Source organism: Diorhabda carinulata, chromosome 5 (genome assembly GCF_026250575.1).
Source record: "Diorhabda carinulata isolate Delta chromosome 5, icDioCari1.1, whole genome shotgun sequence".
NCBI classification, from domain to species: Eukaryota; Metazoa; Arthropoda; class Insecta; order Coleoptera; family Chrysomelidae; genus Diorhabda; species Diorhabda carinulata.
The window spans coordinates 13,859,877-13,881,106 of record NC_079464.1 but is presented as its reverse complement, the minus strand read 5'-3'; the positions used below and the strand labels follow the sequence as shown (position 1 = coordinate 13,881,106).

The 21,230-nt window shown below is 28.7% G+C and overlaps 3 protein-coding genes across 6 annotated transcripts; 1 reads left to right on the top strand and 2 right to left on the bottom strand.

The window, feature by feature from the left end:
- The first annotated feature begins 219 nt into the window (after positions 1 to 219).
- Positions 220 to 7,427, top strand: LOC130893701 (uncharacterized). 3 transcript variants are annotated; one of them, XM_057800010.1, is made up of 7 exons: positions 220 to 819; positions 4,826 to 5,085; positions 5,142 to 5,249; positions 5,766 to 5,929; positions 6,154 to 6,315; positions 6,449 to 6,558; positions 6,662 to 7,427. In XM_057800010.1, the coding sequence occupies exons 2-7, from the start codon at positions 4,837 to 4,839 to the stop codon at positions 7,084 to 7,086; spliced, it is 1,218 nt and encodes a 405-aa protein (XP_057655993.1). In that variant the 5' UTR covers positions 220 to 819; positions 4,826 to 4,836; the 3' UTR covers positions 7,087 to 7,427. The 3 variants fall into 3 exon arrangements, with proteins under 3 accessions (XP_057655993.1, XP_057655990.1, XP_057655992.1); XM_057800009.1 differs by lacking the exon at positions 220 to 819 and adding an exon at positions 4,399 to 4,518; XM_057800007.1 differs by lacking the exons at positions 4,826 to 5,085; positions 5,142 to 5,249; positions 5,766 to 5,929; ... (1 more) ...; positions 6,449 to 6,558; positions 6,662 to 7,427 and adding an exon at positions 1,643 to 3,902 and having other exon boundaries at positions 227 to 819.
- LOC130893702 (prolactin-releasing peptide receptor-like) lies at positions 7,091 to 10,360 on the bottom strand. 2 transcript variants are annotated; one of them, XM_057800011.1, is made up of 4 exons: positions 10,031 to 10,360; positions 8,195 to 9,280; positions 7,884 to 8,113; positions 7,091 to 7,295 (listed from the first exon to the last, which is right to left on the bottom strand). In XM_057800011.1, the coding sequence occupies exons 2-3, from the start codon at positions 9,221 to 9,223 to the stop codon at positions 7,889 to 7,891; spliced, it is 1,254 nt and encodes a 417-aa protein (XP_057655994.1). In that variant the 5' UTR covers positions 9,224 to 9,280; positions 10,031 to 10,360; the 3' UTR covers positions 7,091 to 7,295; positions 7,884 to 7,888. The 2 variants fall into 2 exon arrangements, with proteins under 2 accessions (XP_057655994.1, XP_057655995.1); XM_057800012.1 differs by having other exon boundaries at positions 10,092 to 10,360.
- A 133-nt stretch (positions 10,361 to 10,493) lies between these two features.
- LOC130893700 (actin-3-like) lies at positions 10,494 to 13,725 on the bottom strand. The gene is made up of 6 exons (XM_057800006.1): positions 13,716 to 13,725; positions 12,754 to 12,907; positions 11,515 to 11,893; positions 11,037 to 11,336; positions 10,731 to 10,952; positions 10,494 to 10,641 (listed from the first exon to the last, which is right to left on the bottom strand). The coding sequence occupies exons 2-6, from the start codon at positions 12,874 to 12,876 to the stop codon at positions 10,538 to 10,540; spliced, it is 1,128 nt and encodes a 375-aa protein (XP_057655989.1). The 5' UTR covers positions 12,877 to 12,907; positions 13,716 to 13,725; the 3' UTR covers positions 10,494 to 10,537.
- Between the last annotated feature and the right edge of the window lie 7,505 nt (positions 13,726 to 21,230).

Below are 21,230 nucleotides of genomic sequence, written 5' to 3'. Positions count from 1 at the left end.
GCAAATTGAATATTTAATGGGATATTAAGTAATTCACAATGAACAGGGCTCTTAAAATACAATTTAATTAATTGGCCTGGTTGGAAAAGATAAAACGGTATCGGCTATGTTTATTGCAAAAGCTCTACTTTGGATAGACTAGAATCCTTGTAAAATTTTAATTATGTTGGCTTTATTGCAAAGTGGTGTCAGTCAACCATTTTAAAATTAATATTATTCTCTTTACAGTTCTCTCCGCCATCCTCATTGCTACGTGTTGGTCTTTTGACTCATTCGAAGCGATTGTTTCCTCGTGCAGACTATTAGTTTTCTAATTTCTACATCGAGGTAGATCATCTACTTTGCTAATCATTTCGTAATGGCTTTACATAATTTCAACTACTTTCGACGTTCCCAAAATTAGGCAACCAAAAATACACTAAGGATCTCTAAGTACTTTTAGTAAAAAAGCTGTTTTATATGTTATCAAAAAAACCAAGATTATCCTGTATCGTATCAAACTTTATTATTTATATTAGACCTGTGTTACTTATACATATATTGGTGGTTCTCAAAAATATGAGACAATTTTTATACATAGTTTTATATCGATTATAAATAATCGACTATTTTTGTCAATAATATAACCCCACTTTTTAGTTGTAGATATGATCACTACGATCAATGTATCTATGAAAACAAATTATGGGTGTATAAATGTCTAGTATGCATATTAAGTGATAAAGTGACTAGTAACTAGTATGAATCATTCGATTTATTTTTTTTAAATAGTATTACTTTCTTGTTTAGTTGAATCTACTTTTCATTTGTTCTGAAAATGTAAGTTATTGATACATTCAATAGTTTTATCAACAAAGCAATATTATTGTATTACTGATGTAGATCTATTTTTTCATCTCATAAAACACAAAATGATGTAAACTTTCGAAGAGAAAAATTGAACATGCGATTATGTTAATCCAACGAGAATAGTAGCTATACAAAAATAATTGTCTTTTTATAATAACGTCTCGTAACTATCTTAAATATTTCTCATAGTTAATCGGCCCAAAGTATATCTTTGTGATGTAATGTAGTAAAATAGGATACAAGACGTGCAGTATTTGATTTAATGTATTCAAGTATCTTCGTCAATTAACGATTTTATTTGAATATAGGAATATGTTGATCAATTTAATAATACTAATTGATATATTAAATTATGAACCATGTCTATAAATATATTGGAAACATTTTTAGTTTTAGAAACAAATGTTTTTCTGTATTGAAAGTTCTGCTTTTTCTACAACCTCATTAAATAAAATTGATTTTTTTTGCATCTGTACCAACTGATAAGAGATAAAATTCTAACAATGTTGCCAACATTTAAAAGAAGTATGGAAATTAGAAAAATGTGAAAAAGAATAAAGCAATGTAATGTAGACAATAAAAAAATCAAAATCAATCTCAAAATAAACCAATAAATATTCTCTTTACAGGTATATAACATATGTATATCTCTGTTTCATGTGATACAGATTAAATTGGAGTAGTCAATTGTTATGCAAAGATATTGCATTAAACATTTCAGAATTTTATTTAATTAAAAGGATTCCAATAAAAAGCACAAAAACTTTGTATTACTTTATTTTTTTACTTGTAGGGAGGTTTCTGAAGTAAACTCGGATCTAACAGAAACTCTGAAATCATTGAAATGCATAATCTGTGGCCTCACGTTATCAATTCCACCAATCATGACTGTTTCTGACAATGAATATCAATGCGGAAGATGTAAGGATATTAAATATGCAGATGGAGCTCGGAGAAACTTAATCTTCGAGAGGGTAGCAAAATTCTTGAATTTTCCATGCGTTTATCCAAATTGTGACGCATTAATTTCTTGGAAGGACGTAGAAAACCACGAAAAATATTGTCAATTTAAAACGATAACATGTCCAATGTTTCAAGAAGGGTGCAGTGAACAAATAATTCTATCTGATATAACTTCACATTTGGTACAAAGACATGGCAATAATATATTTTTCGATAATATTGTCATACCTGTTCAAATGTTTAAACATTATGTGTGTGTTATTTCTGTAAATTCTTGTTTGTTTTTTGTATATATTTGTAGTGATAAAGTGATTGTAACTTCAGTTAAATCTAGTGAACAGACGTTAAACTATACACTTAAATTGCAGAATAGTAATGAAAATTCTCCTATAATAACATTCAAAAAACAACCAATTGAGGAATTTGATGAAAGAAAACATTGCTTCAGATGTATTGACAACCGATGTGATTTAAAATATCATCCGTATTCTTCGTCCAATCAATCAATTGGTGTAAAAGCATTTTCTTCTTGCATAACAAATCCAATTAGCAAAGATTTTTCATTTAATCAGTCAATGTTGTCTACATCTCTTGCAACGACTATGCCCTCTCCCTTATTCGCAACCAATATTCTAAAATCAAATAGTAGTTCTAATCAAACTCAATGCTCAACTACTTGGTCGTCTCCTAGTTACATAGAGCAAGTCAATAATTCCCGTATTTTTCAACATGCGAAAAAAAGTGAAACCAAACAGATACAGGCAACTACAAATAGTGGATATCAACCAAATGTATGTACAAATGAACGAAAAATAAAACAAGCTATATGGAATACTGTACCTTCAACAACATTTTTCAATTCAAATGGTCTGAATAAACCCATATTTTCAAATTCTACAGAGTATTTGAAAACTTCTACCAATACAAATTGTAAATCCTCTGATGAAAAGTCTACTACTACCAGTATTAGTTCATCAAGTTCTAGTTCTATAATATCTTTGGCATCCGATAATATTATTTCCACTGCAAATAAAAGTCAAAACCAAAAAATACCTGATATGACAAATACCGTAAATCATTCATTTGAAAATGCGAAAAGTTTTGAAACACTAGAAGACACCAATTTACCCATAATTAAATGCACCAAGTTTAATCTCGAAAACATCTATAAATTGATAGGGATAACGTCGACTATAAAGTTTACAATAATTATAGAAACAAATGAAGATGCTGCAAATGAAAGTTCCCTATCGTCTGATAATTCGTTCATACCACGTCATTTGTTAAACACTATTGATAATTCTGATTTATTACGTAGAACATTGGAATGCCCTATTTGTACCGAATATATGGTCAGTTCGATTTTCCTTTGTGAAAGGGGACATCACATTTGTAGTAATTGTAAAATATTGAATAATTGCCCTTCTTGTCAAGGGGTTATTAAGGATGCTAGAAACTTCGCATTGGAGGATTTGGCTGAACACGTTAGTCTTTGTTGTGTTTTCAAAGAAAAAGGTTGTAGATACCGTGGAAATATATCGAATATTTCTGAACATGAAAAAAATTGTAATTATTCTGAAACTAATTCAAATTGAATCATTTTTTTCAACTAACTTGGTTTTCGTTATAATTTTAATAAAATGTTTACTTTCATTTTTGTTTTTTTTTAATAGTGTGCAATGCGTGGTACACTACAAGTCAAAATTGTTTGCCCTACCTATAGTTTGCGTGACCCGCAACAAACAAAAACAATATGATCGATTTTGATATTTATATCTTAAAGAACATATAATAATTTGAAAATTCCAGTGTTGACAGAAATATTTTTAATTTTACCGTCTACGACCTTTGCAAAAATTGTGAATTGATTGAATCGTTATATAAAAAGCAGGACTGAACTGGTGCGAATATATTTAAAGACACATTTTAGTTTATTTTAATTATAAAGTGAAGGGAATAAATATTACAATGCTTGAGTAGCCATGTCTGACGACTGTTGACGCAAATTCTAGGTGGCGACATCTATTAGGATTTAAATTTAACTTACGCTACTAAACAATCATTATGAAAAAAAAAAGAAACCAATACTTGATGTGAAGAAGAGTAGAGTAAGAGAGTGCATTAAGAGCATCATATTATGAGACATGTAATGACACGACTTTAGTAATAATTATAATAATTTAAAAGTTTTTAAAATTCTATTCAGAAGGAAGTGTTGAATACGATTTTGAGGTATACTGAGCGAAATGTTTCTACTGGACATATAAAGTAAAAAAAAGTATGAAGCTGAAACTTGGAATCATGCTTTGATATATCCCAAATTACATACATTCAAAATCTACGTTTAGTTAATAAAAATATAAACTTATAATGATATTTTCCATATTCTTGTCGTTTTTAAGATTATTACAGTATTTTTGTCTGAATTCATATTTGCTTGTGTTATGATTTCATTTGGAACTCTCCAAAATAGTATTAATAATTTTTTATGTTATCATTACTGAACGGAACTTTAAAATAAAAAATAATTCAAATTATGTAACATAATGATACTTGAATGATAAGATAACTTGTTACTAGAGATTTATATTCATACCAAAAAAATTATTTAGTTATCGGTCAATTAAATAAAATGAAAATCAGTTTCACTTTTTTTTGAAGAATAAATGAAATAAAAAACTTCTTCTAGTCACATAATCAATATATGTAAGTGCTAAAATTTTAAAATATATATACTTATATCAACATCCACTTACTACTTACATTATCTACTTTTAGAATTAGAAAATGATTTGTAAGAATGTTAATATTTTCGTTCAGTGATTTTTTCAAATTTAGAAATTATTTTGAAGCCTTAGTTACATTTACAAAAGTTGTTTTAATACTACCTTTAATCATAGTAAACGAAAATATATTTTATCTTTTATATCCAACATAAAAGACTAATCTGCAATAAATACCAAATAGAAATAATCTTTTGTTACTTTTGTGGTGATAATTTATTTGTTTATAGATTAGAAAATAATGCTTGCATCCGGAATAATAGTAATTATTCTTATTTTTGGAATATACTTGATCAAACAATCGTCAAAAACTAATCCAGAAAAAATTTTAAACGTATACGCTCAGAAAGGGAAATGGTACTCGTTGAAATATTGTTTTATGGTTTCCTTATTATTTTTGAAAAGATTGAAATGTTATATCTACGGTAAAAATCACGTATATAAAATAGAAATTTTTGATAGATTGCAACAGTTATCAAACCATGACCAAGTAAGTTTTTTGAACGAATTTCGAAAATTGTTAAACTTTCTTTTTACTATTTTTAGGCGTTTGACGCCGTATTTTTCCACGCCGTATCACAAAACGGAATATATTTTTGTGGTGGAACCGAACGTAGACAAAAAGGCAAAATAGTTGGTTTAGTCTATATAGTGGTAAGTAAAAATTGTAAAATTATTTACAACTTTATAAATTATCAATGTCAAACATGCAGGCAGAAGAAAAAGAGAATAATACAGTACACGAAGTAGGTACCTAGTAATGGGATCTCTAAATAGAAAAAAACAGGGCAAGTAATAAAAAAACACGGCACCATAGAAAATGGCACTGTAATTTTTTGTCTCTATATTTTTGTGGAACAAGTTGATTATAATACGTTTGTTTTAAAGACATTTGTATGACTTTGTAGAGCATCATCGATCTCTCCTTGTAACTCATGTTCCTTACAGATATCAGTTTCCTTTGTTCTAATTCTTCTTTAAACCCTATAACCCCTCATTTTGTGTTTTAATTCTTTTAAATATGAATCTTCAACGAACCCCTATTTTAAACGTGTTTTTTTATTATTGTTTGTGTGATTGATATTCAAATTTCCTTTTTTATATAGTTATGACTAATGACATTCATTTATTTTCTCCTTATTGCTACTTACATTTGGTTTTTTATTGTAGCATCCAGATTATGGGGTTTTAGAAAGTGAGGAATTACCTGATACTAATTTAGATGCCTCAGTGATTTCTCTATATAAACAAGATCGTTATTCCGGTGGAGGAATTTGTATTACTCCACTAAAACCTATGAAAAAATGGAAAATCACGTATAAGGGATTGATGAAGTTAGTATATTTTCAATAATAGGTGTACATAAATAAAAAATTTTAAAAAAATCATCCAAATACATTCGAAAGTACATACTCTTAATTAACTTTATGCTTTTGATCAGATCTACTTTGTTGGAAAAAAAGATTCACAAAAAATATATATTGAAATGTTTCGATTTCGTGCATTTAACTTCAAGTGGTTTTTTTAAATTGTATATAAATCGAAATTTTGCTTTTAGGCAACACTTAAACCCCCATAATCGATTTCATGTCGATTTAGATCTCGATTGGACAAGTGATTACCAATGGTTCTTTTTTGAAGTTGATGTACCTATATCGGTAATAGCAAGAGCTATCGCTAGAGAAGAATGGTCACCAAAGCTATTCCAAAATTTAAAAGAGTAAGTACTCGAATAATTACTTTCATTGTTGATTGTTTTCATCAGTTTAATGTAACGTTACTAACTTATCATTACAATAAATATAAGTTTTACTTACCAAATTATATTATTATTTTTATGACCTAATTTTCAGTGCTCATCAGAAACATTATGAACAAATGGGTTACGTTAACGGAACCCTTCAAATTGACGCAGTTTCTTTTCCATTTGTTAATGTAGATGCTTTTAGAGACCACAGTTTTGGTAAGTGAATTAATAATGTTTCTTTATCATTTATGAATCTCTGTGTTTTCTTCATTTTTTCGTAGTTAATTTATCATAATTTTGATATTGATATTCGTTGCAGGCTTCAAAAGAGATTGGTCCTTAATGCACCGTTACATATATTCTATGTTTTATCTAACAGATAAAACTAAAATAGCGTTAGGTGTCGTTAGTCAACCGTGTACCACATCTCATTTAGAAATGGGTTTTGTTAACCACGTTAATGGTAAATTAGATCCTATTGATAACATCGATTTGTTTTTGCCGGAGCACGCCGAAAATGGAGTACTTCCGAAGGTACTGAATTTTACTTTCGACGCACAGGGTGTATCATACGACGTCCATATGGAATTTTTGTATGATACCGTTCATTATAAGGGAAGTAATCGAGAAGCTGTGATGAATGAAAGATTTCATAAATGTATTATTAATGGCGTACCAGGGAGAGGTATATCCGAATGGCATTATAATAGAAATATATTAGGAGTTGACGATGAAAAAATCTAAGAAATTTTTTATACTAAAATTCTGTATATTTTTTTTTATTCGCAAGATATTAAAGGTGTCGAAGTGGTAAAATATAGTAAATAAATAATTACATTTATTCATATAATTCAATCATCGTACAAACATTTGATAATTATTATATTGACTATATTAGTAGTTCTTTGAATTTCTCTCGATCACTAACTTTAGTAGTGTTGTCGTATATTTCCCTAAAAAATAAATAACGTATTTTTCAAATTAAACAATACCCAATTAGTACGTTAAAATAGTTTATTAGATCAAAATTTTCTTATTAAAAAGTGTAATTGCAAACAAGACATTTTCAATAGAATCTGGAATTTTCTTTTTGAATTATTCATTTCTAATTGCTTCCCAACTTTCAGAATATAAATTTTGTTTCAAATTTAACCAATAATGTTTGATAAGTCTCAGTTGAAGTATATTAGGAACTTGATTTAATAGTTTTAAATAAAAGTGTTTATGAAAAAGAACTATCAGCTTCAGAAAACGATGTACACAAATTTGAGTATATACCTTGTATATATTGGCAGAGAAAAGAACGTTATTATTACCAATATTTAACGTACATCGTCAATAGATTGTTAACCTATATACAAGGCGTTTGGTTCAATACTGTTAACAGTATCAATGATGCTGGGTATGTTCATTGCGGTTAATAGTTGTACCTATGTGAAATTTATTTTTTATAAGCCCCTAAAAGAAATATTCGAATGGGATAAGATCAAAAGAAAATCTCCTAGTGATTATGTTAATTATCAGTTTTGTAAAACTCTTACTTATGTTATGTTTCTACTATGGGTTTTTCATCTTCGTATGGGGGTGGTTCTTCTTCGCTAATGAGCTTTAGTTTAACGATATCTGCGGTTGAATCGTATTCCGCTGTGCTGACTGATGGCACCATTATATTTTCCATTTCTACACTATCCATTTTGAACGGCGGAGGAGGTGATTTTCTATCTCGCAAAGATAATTTTCGATGTATTCCTGAAGACGGTAACAAAGAATCCTAAGAAAATAAGGAGTTATTGTTATTTTGTTAGTTTCGTGTCTGCTTTCCTTTTATTTTTAAATTATTAACAGTTCTTACCTGTTGATTTTCGTGGCCGTTACAAGTTCTCTCAGATTTCCAATTTTCGAATGTACATATTGGAATTCTTCTAGTTGCTCCGTAAAAACAAGGAAGGACTTGTTTAAATTCTTTTCTAAAATTTTCGTTTAGCCAAGCGTAAAGGAAGGGATTATAACATGTCGACGACATGGCAATAGCGTGTCCAACGAAAAAAGCTAAATAATAAAAATACCATTTCTCCATTTGCTGATAAAAATCGTTGACAATATTAAAAGTATTTAACGGTAACCAAGATATTAAAAATACGGCTACCATCGAAATCAACATACGGTTCGTTCTCTTTTTTCTTTCTCTATCGATTTCTTCTTTTCGAGAATTTTTACATCCCGGCTTGGATCTAGCTCGATCGTTCAATTTAATAGACACGCATATGTAGCAATATGCCATTATTAAAAAAGGTATAAAAAATTGCATAGCCGTAGTTATTCCTCCGAAAGCTCTTCTCCAATCTTCCGTTGGCCAATTCTCGTCACAAAAATATTTTTCTTTATTTCTCTCTGACGGAACTAATTTGACGTATACACCGTAGGGTAAAGTAACTATTATAGAAAATATCCAAATAATAATTATAATTACTATACAAGTAAATAGTTTCATTCTAGGATGGAAAGGGTATATTATGACAAAATATCTATCGATGGCAATTGAAGTTAGAGTCAACGTGGATATGTAGACGCTTATTCCTTGAGCGAAAGACACCAAATGACATATAAGTCCACCGAATACCCATTCTCCCAGAAAGGTATAAAGAGGAGTAAAAGGAACAGCAAGCATACACAATAAGATATCCGATAGAGCCAAATTTGTTATAAACAAATTAGTGACGGTTTGCATCGCTTTGTTACGAAAAACTACATAACAAACAAGTAAATTTCCAAATATACCCATCACGAAAATTGTAGTATAAATGATAAAAAACGCCACTTGTACAGTATTATCGTTTATGATGTCTTCGCTCGGAGTGTTATTATAGAAACCTCCACCCATATTATGCTAAATTATACGTTCTCATGTTTGGAAATTTCCAAGTTTCGCCATTTTACTCTGAAAACAAAAATACCACATTGATATGAATCGAACAGCTGTTATTAGTCTAACCTGATTAAATCAATAATCGATGGAGTACATTTGATATAGGCATCAATCAAATTAAGCCATAATGTATTATTTTGTTACAATATTGCTGTGGGTAGAAAATGGGATATAACTTGACTAAACGTTTGGTGCAAGGTTTAACCATAAAGTATAAAGCTGTTTCTCAAATTTTGCATCGCAGTTGTACTGCCTTCAAATTTAATATTTTTAGAATATATTAGAAAATCGATTTAAAAAAATATCGGAAAAATAACAAAGTGCATAAATTTTTCGTTTGAAAAAACGACATTGATTCATTGCAAAATATGGTAGAGTCCCACATACACCTTCTGATTAAAAGAAATACATTTTTCTAAATGTAGCGACCGAAAAGTGTTATCAATACTCTCTTATCATTAATAACTTTGTTTAGTAATCAACCCCGTTTGATTTTTTATTGTATAAATGTTAAAAAGTAACTATAAAAACTACTAGTGAATAGACAACGCTACATACACGAAAAATATGGCATATTTTACAACAGCCCAATATATTAAGATATACACGAACTTCTAAAAAAAACTAAGAAGTACACGTTAGTAAAATACTGATATTATTTTCCAAATAAAGTATTTAAAGTACGTAGATGCAATACACAATTAAAAAATTTGCAACTTGTTGGCGTCTAAAATTACAAACTGAATATACGAATAAATATACCTATATATTCGGAAGTTTTCATTTATGAAGAAACAAACGTTCACATCGTTTAATAACACACCTTCGTTCGTTAGTTATCATAAAATTTTCTTTGAAAATACGATTTTTTAACGCATCCAATACCGATGTAACATATTTCCACGCCGGTTCTCATACAACTGATGTCGGCGAGGAAATTTTCCGTTCTTTCGGAATCTTGTTCCAGACTACAGCATCTGCTCGGTTTGTCCGGCTAGAGATCGTTAAGGATAGAGGGGAGCGAGCTCTAATGAATATTCTACAATAACTGATTGCTTTCACAAATTGATCAATAATTGGACAGACATAACAACGCAGGGGAAAGCACAGAAGATGAATCGTTTTAAATTTTTAGTGAAGTTTTAAATTATTTTTTTATAATTATTGATCCTGAACTAGCTAAAAGGCAACAAATAAATAAATCAAATCTGTAATTAAAAAAAAGTCAAGTTAAACAATATTTATTTGCAAATATAAAAAATATATTATTTAAAAGCACTTTCTATGTACGATAAGAGATCCGGCTTCTTCGTATTCTTCTTTGGATATCCACATTTGTTGGAAGGTGGTGAGACTAGCAAGTATACTGCCACCTAAAAATTTGTTTTTTAATGCGGAACGGAGTTAATTTCAAAATAATACAACGACTGGAATGTTTGTAATAATTATTATTTTAACCTACCTATCCATACTGAGTATTTTCTTTCAGGAGGTGCTATAATTTTGATTTTCATTGAAGCTGGTGCTAACGCAGCTATCTCTTTCTGTATTCGGTCGGCAACTCCTGGAAACATTGTACTTCCGCCGGATAATACTGTGTTGGCATATAGATCTTTTCTGATATCCATATCGGATCTCATTATGGATAAATATGTAGTCTCAGCTATACCGGGTATTTCCATGCCTGCGTAAATATTATTTAAACTTGTTAATCGTCTAAGAGAAAATATTTTTCTAATCCGTGTATTATAATAAGATTTCTACCCACCTATTAAAGATGGCTGGAACATAGCTTCAGGACAACGGAATCTCTCGTTCCCAAGAGTAATTATTTGTCCGTCTGGCAGCTCGTACGATTTTTCTAGACAAGTGGTATTTCGCGCTATTGCTAAATCTTGATCAAAATCTAAAGCTACGTAACAAATTTTTTCTTTAAGATCTCTGATAATTTCCCTTTCAGCACTTGTGGTGAAGCTATATCCTCGTTCTGTTAAAAGCTTCATTAGATAATCTGTTAATTCCCGTCCAGCTAGATCCATACGCAGAATCGCGTGGGGTAAAGCATATCCTATAAATTCAATTCTTATTAGTATACTTTTTGAAAATTATTAAAATTTTTTGTAACAAAAGAAACTACTTTACAGTTTTGTTCTGTTGAATATATACACGTGAAATTTCATTTTAAAAAATGGAAAACTTCGTTCTAAAAACTCAACAACTATCACATATTTGGTTTTCAAACTCACCCTCATAAATAGGTACTGTATGCGAAACTCCATCGCCAGAATCCATCACTATACCAGTAGTTCTTCCACTGGCATACAAAGATAGAACTGCTTGAATCGCAACGTACATTGCGGGACAGTTGAAAGTTTCAAACATTATTTGAGTCATCTTTTCTCTGTTAATTTTTGGATTTAAAGGAGCTTCCGTTAATAAAACTGGATGATTTTCTGGAGAAATCCTTAATTCGTTGAAAAACGTATGATGCCAAACTTTTTCCATGTCGTCCCAATTACTAATGATTCCATGTTCGATCGGGTATTTCACTGATAAAACACCTCGTTTTGTTTGGGCCTCGTCTCCTACGTAAGAGTCTTTTTGGCCCATTCCTACCATTACACCCTGAAAAAGTGACGATAAAACTGATGTTATACCATCAAGTTGATCTTTCTTTCAATAAAACATTCGCCAGACACATTTTCTGAGGACATTTCCATTTTAATATATTTCTAATATTGAGGAAATTTCAACATAATAGAAAAAATAGGGACTCGCTGTTGAGGTTTAGAAAATTGTATTTCCTATATATCAACCGATACTGAGAAATCAATTCCATGATACTATTCGTTAAACATTATAATTTAATTAGAAATGTTATTTTTTCATTATTAAATTATGGATATCTCTTTGGTTGATGTCTGGCATTCTCAGTTATGTTGACAATTCATTAGAAGAAGCTTTTAGCTTCGAAATTTTCTTGTTTATTCTTCTGCTTTTCCTTCTGGAATTTTGTACGCGATTGTATTTTTAATTAAAAATTCAAATTGCCAGATTAGCTTTTGATCATATAAATATTTGCATACTTTAGAACTCCCCAACCCACTGTTGCATTATTGTTTCAAACATAATTTGACTTAATTCTGGTTCCTCTTTTGATTTCAAATAAATACGTCGTCGTCAACATTTATGTACAAAAAGTATCGGGGAATAGTAAAAAATCTGCCATAATGATGGATGACCGCGCTTAACTCTCTATCTAGGCATAAATACCGTGCAGAAAAAAAAATGAAAGAAATCGGCCGGCAACCAGACCAGCCCTCTAAATTTTTATAATTTTTTCCAATGTATAGATAAGAGGTCTTCAAATTATGGATTATTCATGAAATCCCCCAATTATTATTGTCTAGAAAAAAATTATAAAAACTATAATAAATTAGTAGTATATTTCTTGAATATTCGAATTTAATTTACGGATTAATTACCTGATATCTAGGTCTGCCTACCACGCTAGCAAAAACCGCTCTAGGAGCATCATCTCCAGCAAATCCCGCTTTACACATCCCAGATCCGTTGTCAATAACAAGAGCAGTAATATCTTCACACATTTTTCGAAGATTTTCTCTAAAATGTGGTAAACTAGAAAAGTATTTTATTCAAAACTGTTATTTAACACATTTTGTAAAAATTAGTGTAACTAACCGTGAAAAAAAAGTCAAAAGCTCTACAAAAAAAACCTACAAATACCTGGGTTATTTTTTAAAATTGGCAATAACGTTGGGTTAATTGAAAAATAATTTTCTATTCAATTATCTACTATTATTTTGTCCTTTCGAAATATTACTCCACATTGAATGTCCGCGCCTAGGTCCTCTCCAACTCAACCGATTTAAGTGTTCAAAAACCCAAAAGAAAGAGGATATTTCAGCGAGTGTTCTTAAATCAAATCGAAGTCTCTATCTTGAGTAGAACCTGAGATATTGAGGATAGAACGTGTGTATGTGAAAAACTCTCATAAGTAATGTACAGGGGGAAATCGCATTTGAGTATAACTTGAGAATGGTGAAAATTAGATGAAATCCGATGGTTGATGGCTGATCTGTGCATCAATACCTTTCATTGATAAAAAAATTAACCAAATCGGTTGGGTAGAACGCCTGAACGGACTCGGAATGGAAATCATCAATTTTTTTAATATATAAGATTTTCCATATATCCTGATTAATTTTTGAATAAATAATGACAATTGTTATATTGAAATAACGAATATTGATTATGTTTGTAGTGGAGTCTAATTTTTGAATGTTCCAATTTTACTATATAGTTTATTAAACCTTAAAACCGTTTTACGTCTATTTTCACTAAATTTTCATATTTTATTAGAAAAAGAAATTAACGGGTTGGAGTAGCATTCAAATTCGAGTAAAATCTCGTTAAAATAGCTTACTTATAAATAAATTTACACTTTACACCAAGGCACTTATGAACCAACTGAAAACAAACGTTATAGTTAATTTTTATGTAGCTCTAATAAATCGGGGGAACAGAATATATTGGTAACGATCACTGATTTTGCACCGTTAAAATATAATATTTTACATAGTAATTAAGTCGTTATTGCCCTCTAATACTTAACGGATATCTTGAAGTCTATTTTATCTTACAAGTATTACACACCAGAACAACCATTTGGTTCAACAACTAATTATAATTTATAAAATACCATAGAAATAAAACGAAATATCAAGTAAAAGTTCACTTTGATAAATAATTTATGCACTTTTATGATACTATCGCCTTCAGAGGCCGAAGGTAAATTGAAGTTCTACTGAATTTTTGATCTATTATACCAAATAACGTTTAAATTAAATCATGTTAAGCTCAAACATTTTATAATTAGTTTTTAATTAGTAAACTAAAGAATCGTTCGAGTAATCATATTTAATCAACGAACTACGTATCCATCACAAGTAAATTTTTTGAACTAGAATAATCATTTGTTGCAGGATTGTAGGTCCATGTTATGGATTTCAACAATTTTCTCAAATCAATATTAATTAAATTTAAAAAAAAAACTTTTAATTACTTGTATCGTTATTTGTGAAACATCGCATGTTTCTTCTTGAATTAATTTTGAATATTAAATGAAAAACTGGTATGTTATACTATTTTTTTTGTCGATCTACATTTTCCTTGAGTTTCACTTTGTTACACTGAATGATAATATTTTCGAGAAAACACAGAACATAATGTATTTATTCAATTTGATAAAAATTACATGTTTATTGTTAATTAACAAACGAAAGATTCGATCGTTCGTAAATTTATTTTTAGTATAGTGTTTACTTGAAAAAAACTATATATATTGTTTTATTTATTTAATCTTTGAAAACACTATTTTATTCAATATGGAAATTATCTAACAAAAAGTGTAGAGTAAATTTAATAATCGAACCCATCTGGCGAATTCCACATTTGTAAACGGTTGAGTGATTTTTTATCTCATTTATTTGATATTAAATTTATTACCAACAATATGTGTCTCAGATTGTGGAATGAAAACTATTTTCTTTTTTATATCGATAATATTTAATTCTGTTTCAATGGAAATTAAGAAAACATTATATTAGTGAGTGAGACCCCTTTTGAATTCTTTGTTGATAATAAGACTTGTTTTTGACTTGCGCACTGCGAATGTTGACGTCACAAACTTTGAACAATATATTTAATTATTTAAACAAGGAAATTTTGACAGTGTTACCAAGTCGGGCAGACGTACTTAATGCTAAATTATCCATTCGTAAAATTTTGTGTTAGATTGTGAAGTGAAAACTATTTTCTTATTGATATTGTCTTATTAAGGTTTCCAGTAAAATGTATGAATTCAGTGAATTGTATTTTATCGAAAGCAGCGATTCTATTAATATTTTTTGAATAATACAAATTAATTTTCTTTTTCGGTTTATTTGCAATTGTGTGTTTTATCAATTTACTAATAGACATTAAACAATCAATAATCTAAAATATAGCATCAAAAAGTTCATTGACCCTTGACAGTCTAGGCAGATGTCGGCCATATCTGTCTTTATAGTTCGCCGCCATTATTGTCAATGTCAAAACTTTTCACCTGTTACATATTTATTGAATTGTTTATATTATTATTGTAGAAATAAAATACAGAGAGACCGGTTCTGTTCAATAACAACAAAAAACTTTTCGATTCTAGTTTAAAGAATGTGACTAATGTTGAAAGTTTTTATTTGAAACATAAAAAATTTCAGTATATCCATAATATAATAAAATAAACGTTAAACGTGATTTGATTTTCTTTGATGCTCGTGAAAGTGCGTGTGTACAATAATCCGATAAAGAATTTTCCGTGTTTTAATATAATATTGTGTTGTGAAAATTATGGATGCTTAGAAAAATCTTAACTAGCAAGATGGCGAATTTGTGAACTGGTGAGTGATTTTTTACATATAATAATAATGTATCAGCTTAGAAATATGACTTATATATAATTGTTTGTGGAAAATTACTATAGATTAGAAAAGGTTAGGATAACTTGGTTATACGATATAAGAATAAATTTCTGCTAAACAAATAATCGTATATTTCTATTAATTGAATTTCGGTTTCATCTTTATTCAATCTTTTTCTTTCGAGCATTTTCACAATCCAAAATATGAAGACATGGCAATTTCAAATTCCATTTTGTTTGTTATTCGAAAAGAAATCCGTTTATATTTCATATAATAGTTTGCAAAAAAGATCGTAGGCTTCTAGTCCATTACGCCGTTTCGAAAAAATATTCTCATATCTTTGGACCAGATATTTTATTGCTTGTTCTTGTTTTTATGGTTGTTAGGTTATGTGGGGTTATGTTAGTTAAGTTGGGTTATGTTAGGTTGTTATGTTGGGTTAGGTTAGGTTATGTTGGGTTAGGTTAGGTTATGTTTGGTTATGTTAAGTTGTTATCTTGGGTTACGTTAGGTTATGTTGGGTAATGTTAGGTTGTTATGTTAAGTTAAGTTGGGTTGTGTTAGGTTGATATGTTAGGTTATGTTGGGTTTGTTGTGTTATGTTAGGTTAAGTTGGGTTGTGTTAAGTTGTTATGTTGGGTTACGTTAGGTTAAGTTGGGTTATGTTGGGTTATGTTAGTTTAAGTTGGATTATGTAAGGTTAGGTTAGGTTACGCTGGGTTATGATTGGTTATGTTAGATTATGTTAGGTTATGTTGGATTATGTTGGGTTATGTTATGGGTTCGAAACAAAAACTGATATAGAATGAATTTTTCTGCAGACTATAAGAAAACCGTTTAAAAACATGTTCATTGTGATTTTCTCTAAACATTTAAAACATTCCAACCTTCCAATGAAAATTGGTGAGTAATTTTTATAAAATGTGGGTATTTTAGTATTGTAAAGTTTGCACTTTTTTAAAATTAGATTTGTTATAAAAAGAATTTGAAAATACAAAATAAAACAGTTATAGGTTCGAAACAAAAACTGATATTTTAATTATATTTATAGTAGTAAATTTTCAGTTTTTTTATACAGAGGACCAATATAATTTTTTTAAAATAGTTCTAAATAGGTCATTCTGTTATCATAAACATGGTCAGTTAGTGTATTCATTTCAAAACGGAAAAGTGGTATACTAGGCGAATTACATATATGTATACATACATTTTCTAGTGGGAGAATCATTTTTCAAAAATTTTCCTTTTACGTAGCCATATTAATATTAATTACTTATATAGGATGTCCCGAAAGTACTCCTAATCTTCACGTATTAATAAGAATATACAGGTGATTGGGTGTATAAAAATAAGATGGATTTTAGCTTCTTTATTTTCAAATCTGTATTTATGTTTCATCAGAATCTACAGTTTCGGAAGGAAAAATTTAAGATTAAGAAATGTTTCAAAGAAAACTGCATTTTAAATATTTTTTATTTTACAATATAGTTATCATTGAAATGTTTCCATTTTTGTATGTGTGTAGTGTTCTTCGTTCGTTTTTTTCTATGATGATGATGTTTATATTGTACCTATTGTCAAGAAATAATTGGAACGAAATTATTAAATAAATGAAATTATTGAAATTTGTCTTGTTCTATTTTTCATGGAAATTTTCTTTCGGCGAGCATGGGTGCGATGATTTTTTCAGAAATGGAATCATATTATAAAAAATAATGTTCAGAAGATGCCAGATCTGAAGACTAGGACGAAGATTCGTATTATGCTTTTGGAATATCAACTTTGCTTTGCTGCTTTCACACCCTTAACTTTTGACGGTTTATTTTTGAAAATTTTGCATTTTAAGTTCACCAAATAAAAAAGAAGTCCAACAGATTGAGATATGGAATTTTCTGTAGTGATTTCCATCTACGTATCTATTTAACCGAGTAACGAATGGGTTTTGGAAAATGGAAAGGCGCAACTTTATCTTGAAATCAAAAGTATTTACTCTTGACACAAATTAGCAAATTGCGTTATTTATTTTATTTAAAAAAACTCCAAAACGTATATTTAGTTGAGATTTTTAGCACTAGCGACGCCACCTGTATACAGAAAGTCATACTGAGCTTATTTCAATATTAATTTCTGCCTTTCCGTATTTCTCGGTTCTTGCCTTTTTTACAACCTATTTATAAAACTGAAACGAAGATGGCGTCTGCTATTATCACATCAATTCATTTTTTCATTAAGACCAAAGTTGTGTAAGAATGAATATATTTTTATTAAAAAATTTGTCCATCATCACGGAAATATAAATGGAAATTTCTAAAAATTGAATTACATACTCTTCGAACAGTGGATGAGGGTCGATTGCCATTAGTGCCATCTCTTATTGAATAGTTGGACTTCATATATTCTGAGTAATAATTTCAGTAGAAAACATTGTTTTTTGAGTGCTCAGTTCTCTTTGTATCCAATAGAAAATAATATTAATATCCAGGGTGTGCCAATTTTGCTAAAAAGTTGAGTATTAGGGGGTCATTTTAATACGTATAAAAACATTTTTTTATTAGATGTCTTTTATGTCCATACTTTGAAATTATCTTCAACGAGCGAAACATAATTTTTTAAAAAAGAGAATGAGGTTTTTTTTAGTTCTTTGAGAGGTGTGTTCAAATTTATATGGAAATCGTAGGTAAATAAAAGAACCCTCTGTAACTTATTGTAAGTTAAAGTTACCTTAGTGACTTTCTTAATAAGATGCAAAATCATCGTAGTGGATTAAATTGTAATTATTCGTTATTTTATCTACAAAGTGAGCCCAAAATCGAAATTCTCATTATATTTCTTCTTTCAAATGTACCACACCGTAATGTATAAGAAATTTGCTAAAATTAATTGTAAACCGTAATTATTACCATTTCTTCCAAAAATGTGATCAATCGGTATACAGGGGCTCCCAACTAACAAAATAATATGTTTGATTTGTAAAGGAGTTGTAAAAATCTGTATAGTTCGAGATAATTTCAAAATATGATTTTTAATGACATCTACTATTATTTGGTACGCTCTGTGTAACTCTTCCAACATCTATATTATGCTAAAAGACAAAAATTGGATATTTGTAAATTTGATTATTTAAAAATTTGAAGTCTAGTTTCGGTAATATTATTGATTTTCCTTTTTTTCCTTTTCCTTTTGGAAATTACTTCAGTTTCTGAATTTGGAATTACTAAAAGTTTGTTATTTGTCACTTGTTCTAATATAGTTTCTTGGAGATTTATTTCACTAACAACACAATTTTCAACAGAGCGTCCATTTAACTATTCAACAGTATAATTGTCTTTTAACTTAAATGTTTCTTTGCAATAATATTTTTCTTTGATAAAAATAACTTCTTCTTGATTTCTGGCCAAGTAAGGTTGAGTAGGGATAAATATCGTATGATTTTGGATTATAGGGTATAAATGGAAAAATTCATAGGTTTTGGGTTTCAGGATTAGAACATGGGTAGCAAAAATAATTTTGGATTCCGAAAAGGTTACTTGTGAGCCCAGAAAGAGATAATACGTTGAAATATTATTAAATTTTGGAATTTGTTTTTCTTTATAAATAGTGTTTAAATATTTAATCATTTCTAAAATTTCTGGACTTGATATTACTGAACAGTGAATTGTATTTAATTTGGAAAATGGTATTGCATTTTCAATATTGTCAATCAAAAAATTTTTAGTGTTAGTTTTAAGTTTTCTAATTATGTTTTTGTGATAAGTTCCTTTAAAATTTTAAATCCCAATGGCATTCTGAGAAATTCGTAATGTCCATTATCTAAACTAAAACCTGTTTTCTCTATCGAATCTTTTGACATTTGAATTTGGTGGAAACCACTCGCTAAATCTAACGTTGTAAAATATTGGGCTCTTCCTAATTTATCTAGTATATCGGTAATATTCGGAACTGGATATCTATCAGAAATAGTTTTTTCATTTAACTTTCTGTAAGCAATTACCAATCTCCATTTTTGTTTTCCGGATGCATCTAATTTTGTACTTACAATCCATACGGGCGAACTCCAAGGAGAATGTGACGCTCTTATTATGCCTTTTTTAACATTTCATTAATTTGTTTTTGTACTTCTTCTTTACGTATGTACGGGTATCTATAAGATTTCACGTGTACCGGAATCTCGTCAGTTGTTTTTATTAAATGTTTTATTTTGGATGTAAAAGTTAGTGGATCTCCTGGTTTCAAAAACATGTCAGAAAATTTTTTTCATAAGTTGGTTATATTATTTTTTTCTTCATCATTCATATGGTTGGTTCTAATTAATTTACTTACATCTATTTTATGTTGATTATATTTTTGTTGATTGCCAATTATATTTTCATCTTCTTTCAAATAATTAAAATTATGAATTTCATATTGGCTTATTTCGAAAGGATGGACTCTAAGAGGTTCAATCTAAATTATATAAATTGTCTTAAACGTTTCATTTGTGTTACATCGATTATAATTTAAATTTTTATATTATTTTTTTCTTTTTCCATTAGTTAAATACACAAAGTTATGAATTATTTTATTAAATTTCTTATATATATTCTTATTAATAACATCTTTTTATTATTCTAGTTTCCAAAAGTTTACTATTTTTTTTATATTTTACTTATTCTAATTTCTATTGATTTTAAATCTTATCTATTCCTATAACATAATAATAAAAAAGAAAGAAGGATCTTAGTATAAAAATCCATATTATAATTTCCTGAATTGCGTACCATTTTAATGAATGATAATATTTATTTTTCCAAAATTGTTCTTCTATTATCTTTTCATTTCATAACGCATTTAATTTTCTATTGAAATATTTTAAACTTATATTACTATTATTCTTATCAATTTGTTTGTTAATTATTTCATAATTAATAACCGTTTTCTCATTTTCATTATTCATGTCTCTTTTATTAATCATATTATTTTGATTTTGTATATCCAACATATTTGTATTTAATTCAGGTTTTATAACATAACATTCTTTTTCTAATATATCATTATCTATTTTTATAACATCATTCATATCTTTTTCTTCCATTGTCATATAATTATTTATTTCATTTATTTCTCTGTTTAATTCTATTACATTTTGTTTTATTTCAGTTTCATTATCATTTATTTTTGATTCATCTAATCCCGTATATTCTAATTCTACGTTTAATTCCACTTTATCAAATAATTCTTATTCTAATTCTCCTTTTGTATCATTATTCATTCCTCCCATCATTATAATGTTTTCTTCTGAATTCTTTTCTGTTACATTCAATTTATCTCTTTCTTTTTCTTCAAATAATTTACCAAGATCTAGTTCAAATTGTTCATTTATTTCTTTACAATGATTTAATTCCGATTCTTTCATTTTTATGAATTTTTGAATTTTTAGTAATGAATTATTAGATGTGAAATTTATTTCAATTATTTGTTCACTGGATTCTGGTTCGTTAGTT